Source organism: Merops nubicus, unplaced genomic scaffold, assembly GCF_000691845.1.
Source record: "Merops nubicus isolate BGI_N331 unplaced genomic scaffold, ASM69184v1 Scaffold54166, whole genome shotgun sequence".
NCBI classification, from domain to species: domain Eukaryota; kingdom Metazoa; phylum Chordata; class Aves; order Coraciiformes; family Meropidae; genus Merops; species Merops nubicus.
This window is the reverse complement of record NW_008615347.1, coordinates 1-8432: the sequence shown is the minus strand read 5'-3', so window position 1 is coordinate 8432 and position 8432 is coordinate 1. Positions and strand designations below refer to the sequence as shown.

The 8432-nt window shown below is 49.8% G+C and overlaps 1 protein-coding gene across 1 annotated transcript; it reads left to right on the top strand.

Annotated features, from left to right (window-relative positions):
- Nucleotides 1-1139: 1139 nt before the first annotated feature.
- LOC103775030 (laminin subunit beta-1-like) lies at nt 1140-5078 on the top strand. The gene is made up of 4 exons (XM_008942473.1): nt 1140-1256; nt 3332-3490; nt 4314-4441; nt 4894-5078. Exons 1-4 carry the CDS (start codon nt 1161-1163, stop codon nt 5051-5053), a joined length of 543 nt encoding a protein of 180 aa, XP_008940721.1. The 5' UTR covers nt 1140-1160; the 3' UTR covers nt 5054-5078.
- Nucleotides 5079-8432: the final 3354 nt, after the last annotated feature.

The window sequence follows — 8432 nt, the reverse complement described above, 5'->3', positions numbered from 1 at the left end:
GCAGTCATTGCTGTCTCCGGAGGGGAAACTTCCCAGCTCCCCTTCTAAGGGCAGCTGAGGTGCTTTTGGAACCTCTGAGTGAACATGTTAAGTGACTCTGCAATTTCAAAAATGGTTTCAGTTAAAAGTTACTCTTAAGAGTCAGGACTTGAGAAGCATGGAGATTTTCCATGGAAACCAGAGGGGTTTGGCTTTAGAAAATGTTTCTAAATTCCACTCAAAATTCAAAGAAAGGGGCGTATTTTGGTGAACTAAAAAGCCTTCCTATGAAAAAGAGTGACCAGGCACATGCAAAACTACAAGTTGCCCAGGTGTTCTTCATAACACAGGATGGACTCTCTGGGGACAGTAGAACTGCCAAAAGGCAGTTTGAGGGTAGAGCTGTATTGAAAAGAGAAAATGGCTCATAATGAAGGAATTGGAGCTGCAATATGTCACGCTGGACAGACCTTTTGCATTCCCCAGTGATGGCTCTGTCTGTCCCGTGACTTTGGCTGTGTCCATCCTCCATCCTACCTTAGAGCAGCTAGTTACGGTTTTCTCCTGTTGGAGGAAAATCAGTCATTGATGGGCAACCTCCTGGGTTGTGGTTTGCACCATACAGCTTGACGTCCTGGGGCATGCAAGGTCGTGCATGTTCTTGCTTTGCCTGAGCCTGTACAAACATAACTTGCATGGCCTGCAAACCTGGAGCTGAAGGCTGCCCTCAGCTTGCAGGACAGACGTGCCTCTTGGCTAGGTCGGTGGTATCAAGTGAAGCTCTCCTAGGACTGCTGTCTGGCCCCAGGGAACTGCCTGCATCTGTAGCATGAAATCCTCTTACCATCCAAACAGAAGAAACCACATGTAAACTGTCAACTGGAAATGGTCCCTGGCCCATGCTTGCTCGCAGCCCGAGCCTAGGAGTTGTTTGGGGTTGAGGCAAGACTGCACCCAGGGCCATGCTGCCATTTTAGCACAGATTACTCAGCTGCAGAGCCTGGGAACATCTTGTGCCTAGATGCAGCTGCATCCAAAAGCACTTCTCCTGTGTCACTTGAAATGTCAAAGCGGAAGGTAGCTCTAGCACTGTCTTGATGTAGCCAAGATGTGTTGTAATTTCTTTGCTCTTCCATTTTAGCTGCTCAAGTCAGTCTGGCCAATGCGAATGCCGACCCCACATGTTTGGACGTCAGTGCAACCAGGTGGAGCCCGGCTATTACTTCATTTCACTCGATCATTACATCTACGAGGCAGAGGAAGCCAGCCTGGGTCCCGTGAGTAGCAGTTTCTGTGGGCTGGTGGGTCTGGACAGCTGTGGGAAAGTTGTTTCAGCATTTGAGTATTGGAAACATCTATTTTATACCCTGAACGTTTTGCAATTAAAATGTGGAGAACATGAAACTGAATTGTATTCAAGAACCATCAGCCTGTATCTCTTCAGTCTTAGTATTGATAAATAATGTAGTAATTTAGGGGGGGAAATTATGTTTTTCTTTTTAAATCTTTCTTTGATCATGACTGAACACCAGAGCATCCCTCTCTGTACCCCACTATGTGCCCACCGCACCCACTTCTCTTTCCCCTCTTATCTCAGGAGCAGTGGGACAACAACAGTGGCTCTTCTCTTTGGTGCCACTGAAACCAGGACAGAGCAGAGCACACATTTAAGCACGTTGCTGCAACTTTCAGAGTTTCTGTACATCAGTAACTTTTATTTTATTAATGACTAAACCCATAGTTGATTGTGCAAAAAGCCCTGTTTTTGTAAGTGAGGCTGCCTCTAGGTTGTTTTGCCTGCTGGTGTGGCACATGGTGGTCTCTGGCTCTTTCCATTTACCACCACACAGCCATGCTTTTAATTCATTAACAGCAGCTAAGCAATTACATTAATTATTTTTTGCCTCCAGCAAGGAGTCAGAGGGATGAGATAATGGTTTGTCTAAAGCATCAGATCCTTGTCTGCCTGCACTTTGGGCAGTTGGTCCTAATTTATTTCTTTTAGGCAAAATGCAGCCACTTTGCAGTTTCAGCCAAAGCAGAGAATTTTTTCTCTCCAATAACTGCAGAGAGGGAAGACAGTGCAGAGCAGAAGCTGGACTGCAGCAGATGGCTTGTGAACTAGCACAGGGGTTTTGGTGCATTTGTGTCTGCCTGAGTGGAAAGGTGGTACATGGGGGCCTTGCCAAGGATTGGGAATGAAGGAGCCCAGTTTGGAAACCCACCTTGCCAAGCAGAGTAAGGAGATGTGTCACTAGTTAGCCTTCTGAAACTTTCAGAACAAACCATTTTAAAAACCTCCAATAATGAAAAGTTTTTTCACAAATCTGATGGCAGAATAAAACTCTGGGTTAGGGGGCCTAGCACAAGGCAAAGTGAAGTGACACAGAGTTGCAGGGGTTTTCAGATGGTGCCAAGCCCCCATGCTCCCCATAGCTGTACGCTCATGCTCACATCCCACCCACCATCCATTCTGGGGAGCTCCAACCCTTTGTGAAAGGTCAAAGGGTAGTAACTTATAGCCAGGCTCTCTTCAAAGAATGTGAGAATGCTTGAGGGGACATCCTGAAGTGATATGTATATATAGAGAGACATTTCCTTACATTTTATCCCTCTCTACTGAAGCAGCTTCCTTAGGAATGCACAGGATGTTGTTCTATGGAGAGAACTATTCGTGGATGCAGATAGGTTTGAAATGGGAAGTTTGAGCACCACACATTTCCATTTTCTGTGGCCTTTTCCCTCTTCTTTGTTTTATACAAAGAGTAGCAGGTAAAAACTTGGCACCTCAGACTGCAAGGAGTGACCATGTATTGATATGGCTATTAAACATCTACCAGTGTTAGGGTCTCTGTTATTGAGTGACACCCTGCTCATGACGACCTGATCTGCTTTTCAGATGTTATCCTGAGCCGTGTTTTGGAGCAGCCTGGTGTAGTCAGGAAGTAATTAGCACTTGGCTTGGGTGGTTAATCGAGCGGTTATGTGCCACTGCAGTAAATTCTACTGCTCCGAGTATGACATGAAAGTCCTTACAGTGAATGAGATGTTGTAGCTGGTGGATTAGTTACTCACAGCAAGTTTTTAAATTTAATTCTGCACCATAACAGAGAACAGATGAGGAATTGTGCAGTGTTGTTTTATTTTATATTTCTTGCTTTTTATATATTGTTAAGCAGAGGTGCAACGGCGTGCACACATAAGGGTTTAAAAGAGAATTCATGTTCTCTGCAAATGATGGATACTGCGATCCAGAAGCGATTCATCAGCAGAAGTTTTCACTTCATACACTCCCGTGGGGCTCACAAAGTTTATGTGTCGGTATTAAGATCTCTGTTCCCTGTTTTTGTAGGGAGTAAACATAATAGAACGGCAGTACACGCCAGACCGCACACCATCGTGGACAGGCATAGGATTTGTAAGGGTCCCTGAGGGGGCCTACCTGGAATTCTACATCGACAACATCCCCTACTCCATGGAGTATGACATTCTGATCCGCTATGAGCCACAGGTAGGTCTGAGTACAGGCATTGCTGCCTCCCAGCATGCGCTGGCTGTCCCAGTATGTGACTGACAGGAGCCCAGCAATTCCAGGAGTCATCAGGACTCAAAGACAGGGATGGATGCTCAGTTAAATGTCTGAGGTGTGTGAAAATCCAAGATGTCGCCTATTACTTCTATTGCTTGCTTTACATTTTTTTCATTGTTGTGTTGTTTCAGCACCTGTTTAATGAACAAATTAAAAAGCGACAAGTCCTGTCAGGACAGATTAGAATATAAATTTGGCATCAACCAGACAGGCTTCTAATGGTTGGAAGTGCTGTTATGCGCCTTAGGAGATAAACTGCCCTGGGATGTTGAATGCCTGCAGCCAAGAGTTAGCAAGCCGTTGATTTTGACTGTGGATAATTCACAGGGTGAAGGGAAAGAACAGCTCTCCCCACCCCCAGCTCCTTACCTAGAGCTTGGCAGCAATTGACTGCACTGAAATACTTGGGTGCAGTACCCAGAAGTCGGGGGGAGAGGAGATCACTAACCCCCATACTGACGCCATGCTGAAGATGGAGCTGTTGACCACCTACACCTAGTCATGGTTTTCTGGGAGGGAGGGAGGTTAGAGAGGCTGTTGTGCTGGAGGATGCCCAGGGACAGTTTCCTTGCAAACCTGCAACTAGTAGAGGCCCCAGTGATGCTGGTGCTGCAGCCCCATCCTCTCCGAAGCCCAGTGACCACCCCATCTGTGCGGATGCTTTTCCTGGCCTGAGCTCTGGATGCTCCTAGGAGCTTGTGGCCATTGTTTGATGGTGATCAGTCTTTTTTTTTTTTTCCCCCAGCTTCCAGATCAGTGGGAAAAAGCTGTGATCAGTGTCTCACGCCCGGGCAAGATTCCCACAGGTAACCGCTGTGGCAATACGGTTCCTGATGACGATAATCAGGTTGTCTCACTGTCACCCGGCTCCAGGTTGGTATAACTGGGTGGGCCAAAAGGAAAAAAAACACTTGAAAAGTTGAAACGGAGTAACATCATGTTTTCAGTTTGCTCTGGCCTCTGTGAAAACAGATGAAATTTAATTTCCAGTGGCTTATAAAAACATATTTAGCATTGTCTCTGTAGACTCAAAGCTTTTCAATTTGTTCTTGTTTTCTGGTTTGTTTTGTTTGCTGAATAAGGGGAGGAGGGGGGTGTTTGCACAGCCTATGAGTGAACATCAGTCCAGTTCGACTCTTTACCTTGCTGATCAGCTTTTCCAGTTCTGACTTGCATGAGCCTCCAAACCACCTCTTTCACATCGTAGATTTTGTTCTGCCCAGTCTTGGCTGCTTTCCGTTACCTCAATTGCTTTATAGGGCCACCTGAAACACTTTATGCTGCTGGACCTTTGAAGTAAGAATTGTTTCCTGTTCCTAACCTAGATACGTTGTTCTTCCACGGCCTGTCTGCTTTGAGAAGGGGCTGAATTACACCATCCGCCTGGAGCTGCCCCAGTACTCCTCGGTGGATACAGAGACAGAGAGCCCATACACGCTCATTGACTCTGTGAGCAGAAATTATTTTGGGGATGCCCTGGGGTAAAAGCGTATTTAAAAGCCCGCAAGTTTGTCTCACAGCATCCGCCTGTGTAAATCCAAAGTAACATTTCACAGTGTTGTTGCTTACAGCTGAAGCCAGATTTTAACTGAACAATGTAAAGCAGCATAGGTTTCTTCAGTCTCAAAGTATGTGGGCTGTTTTTCTGCTAGGAGGCTTTTGTGGTATTGTACAGGACTGCAGGTCTGCTCCACAGACCTCTAGTTTCATTGGGGAAGTTAGTATGTGCCATGTATTACATGAATGACGTCAATCTTTTTCTTTTTAATGAATAGAATTTGGTAGATTTAGCAAGAATTTGGTAGATACCAGAACTGTTCCTTCAAGAATTAAAGAAATAACTGTCATTTCCCTTCTAAATTCTGTCTGGCTCTTTGCTTTTTGGGAAAGGGATGATAGGAAGAAGGATAAAACTGAATTTTCACGGTTTTGGTGGGGACTATTTATAAATAGTGAAACTTTGTCATTGTAAAATTGTTTTGTAGCTTGTTCTCATGCCATACTGCAAATCGCTGGACATATTCACAGTAGGAGGCTCAGGTGAAGACGTGGTCACGAACAGCGCGTGGGAAACTTTCCAAAGGTACCGGTGTCTGGAAAACAGCAGGAGTGTTGTGAAAACCCCCATGACGGATGTCTGCAAGAACATCATATTCAGCATTTCTGCCCTGTTACACGAAACCGCGTTATGTACGTAACCCATCTGCTTGTAGGGCAAACTGGGCCTGGAAGCTGGATGGCACTTGCAGGCAGAGAGGTTTGCACGGGGTGGGGCCAGTGCCATAGTTCTCACTCACCCCCTGATGGTTTTCTCCACTCAGCATGCCAGTGTGACCCCCAGGGCTCCCTGAGTTCAGTGTGCGACCCCAGCGGAGGACAGTGCCAGTGTCGTCCCAACGTTGTCGGAAGACAGTGCGACAGATGCGCCCCTGGCACCTTTGGGTTCGGGCCCAGCGGATGCCGACGTACGTTAAGTCCTTGGCTCTGGGCGGTGCCCTGCATTTAGGGCTTGCCGTGGGAACGCAGCCCCTCTCCCTTTCTCCTTGCAGCCTGCGAGTGCCACGTGCGAGGCTCCTACAACGCCTTCTGCGACGCGGAGACAGGCCAGTGCCACTGCTTTCCCGGGGTGTACGGGCGGCAGTGCGACCGCTGCCTGCCCGGCTTCTGGGGCTTCCCCAGCTGCCAGCCCTGCCACTGCAACGGCCACGCCGACGACTGCAGCCCCTACACCGGGGAGTGCCTCAGCTGCCGGGACCACACGGCAGGGCACAACTGCGAGAGGTACGGAGTGTGCACCCTTTCCCCGGCCCCTCTCCTTCGCCGCAGAAGGATGGGCGCAGTAACTGTTCCCCTCCAACGCTGCTGCTCAGGTGGGTGTGAAGCCACAGGGACCCTGGGAGTCAGAGCAGCACTGTGGTCCCAGAGGATGTGAGTGGGGAACCCTCTTCTCTGCCCACAGCCTTGCACCTCCCAGCAGCACCTGCCCAAGTGGCCGAGAGCATGTTGGAGGACCCCAGGGCTTTGGAAAGACCATAGTTAGCATCTTGAGAGGCTTCTGCCTTGAGTCTCCTGCTCTTACACTGGCATAAGCCAGACAAGTATGCCTCTTTGAGCACAGCTGCTTGGAGTGTGAATGACAGGGAAGAACCATAAGGATGTTTCTGCCCTTTGGTTCTTCACGGTGGTTGAAAACCTGTGCATAGTTGCAGCAAGGCTGCATGCAGCCCGTTTGCCTGTCATCCTCTGCGTGCTTTTACCCCACTGCGCAGGTGCCAGGCTGGCTACTATGGAGACCCCGTCCTGGGATCAGGTGACCACTGCCGCCCCTGCCCCTGCCCTGATGGCCCTGAGAGTGGACGCCAGTTTGCCAGCGGCTGTTACCAGGATCCGATCACGCTGCAAGTCGTGTGTGTCTGTAGCATGGGATACATAGGTACTTGGTGGGTGCATGGAGGGGGCTGGTTGTGTTGAACCTCCTGGTGAGAATCATGTTCGTATGGGTTGTTGGGTGTGACCATAGCAACAGCGTCACTGTGCTGTTGCTGGAGGTTGGCAGAACTTGAGAGGTGTCAGGGCAGAGTGGGTTGTGCAGGCAGTGCCAGCACCACCGTTAATCTCGTCCCCGGCAGCATAGTGAGGGATGGCAGGCAGTCAGCAGAGGTGGGTAGGATAGCAGTGGAACTAAGGGGACAAACGTGCTGGCAGCTGGGATGCAGCACCATACCTTGGTACTATCCATGCTGCACCAAGCTGCCACAGTCACACCGAGAGCTGCTTCTGTTGCTTTGAGCGTGGTCCAATTAACACTCCCCGCACTAATGGCCTTTCTTGTCTTGCTCGAGTCTTGCCATTTACGGGGCTGCGCGCTGGCGAGCCGTGTCGGTAATTCCCACCATGCCTGTTTGTTCAAACAGGCAGTCGATGTGATGAATGTGCGTCTGGCTTCTTTGGGAGCCCCGACGAGGTTGGCGGCGCCTGCCAGCCCTGCCAGTGCAACAACAACATCGACACCACTGACCCGGAGGCCTGCGACAAGAAGACAGGAGCGTGTGTGAAGTGCCTGTATCATACAGAGGGTGAAAACTGCCACCTCTGCAAACAGGGCTACTACGGGAGTGCCCTGCAGCAGGACTGCAGAAGTGAGTGGGGAGACACGGCTGCAACCCTCTGCCAGCTATGTCATAGGGCAGCAGCATCCACCTGAACTCTCCTTAATTTACCTTGGAACACTTGGGGTGGAGAGGAAACACCATGGCTTCCGGATGGAGTTGTGTGCAGCTGCCCCACAGCTCAAGTCCTTCACTTTTAGGAGAGAGAAAAGGGACAGCATTTACCTGTGCTGAAAGGACAGGCTTTTGTGGGAGGAGGGTTTCTTGCCTTCTTGTTAGCTTTGTTTCTTGCCTTCTTGTTGCCTTGTTGTTAGCTCTTCTCCAGAGACAGCCGGTTGGGTTGGGGGTTTGGCTTTTGTTTACATTGGTGTCCCTGTGGATGTGGCTGGCCAGTGGGAGCAAGGGCCATGGTGGGGAGCTGAACTGGAGGATGGGGAGGTGGGCCCTCTTCTTCAGGACCAGACACAGCCTGGCAGGGCAAACCGGTCTCTTGGCATACCATCGGCCATCCCAAGCAGATCCAGCACCGTAGCTGGCTGATGGGAGCTGGGCAGGCTTAGGCTTTGATTGTGTAGAGGGAGGAAAGGAGAAGAGATGGAAGGCTGGGCTGCTTGCACAAGGGGCTCCTGTCACCTCCTGTGTGCCGGGGCGTAAGCCATAGAGGTGGCCGGCCTGGGACACGAGGAGGGGTCTGGCACGGTGCTGAGTGTTGTTCAGCATTGGCTCAGCCAGGCCTGGCTGCGGGCATCGGGACG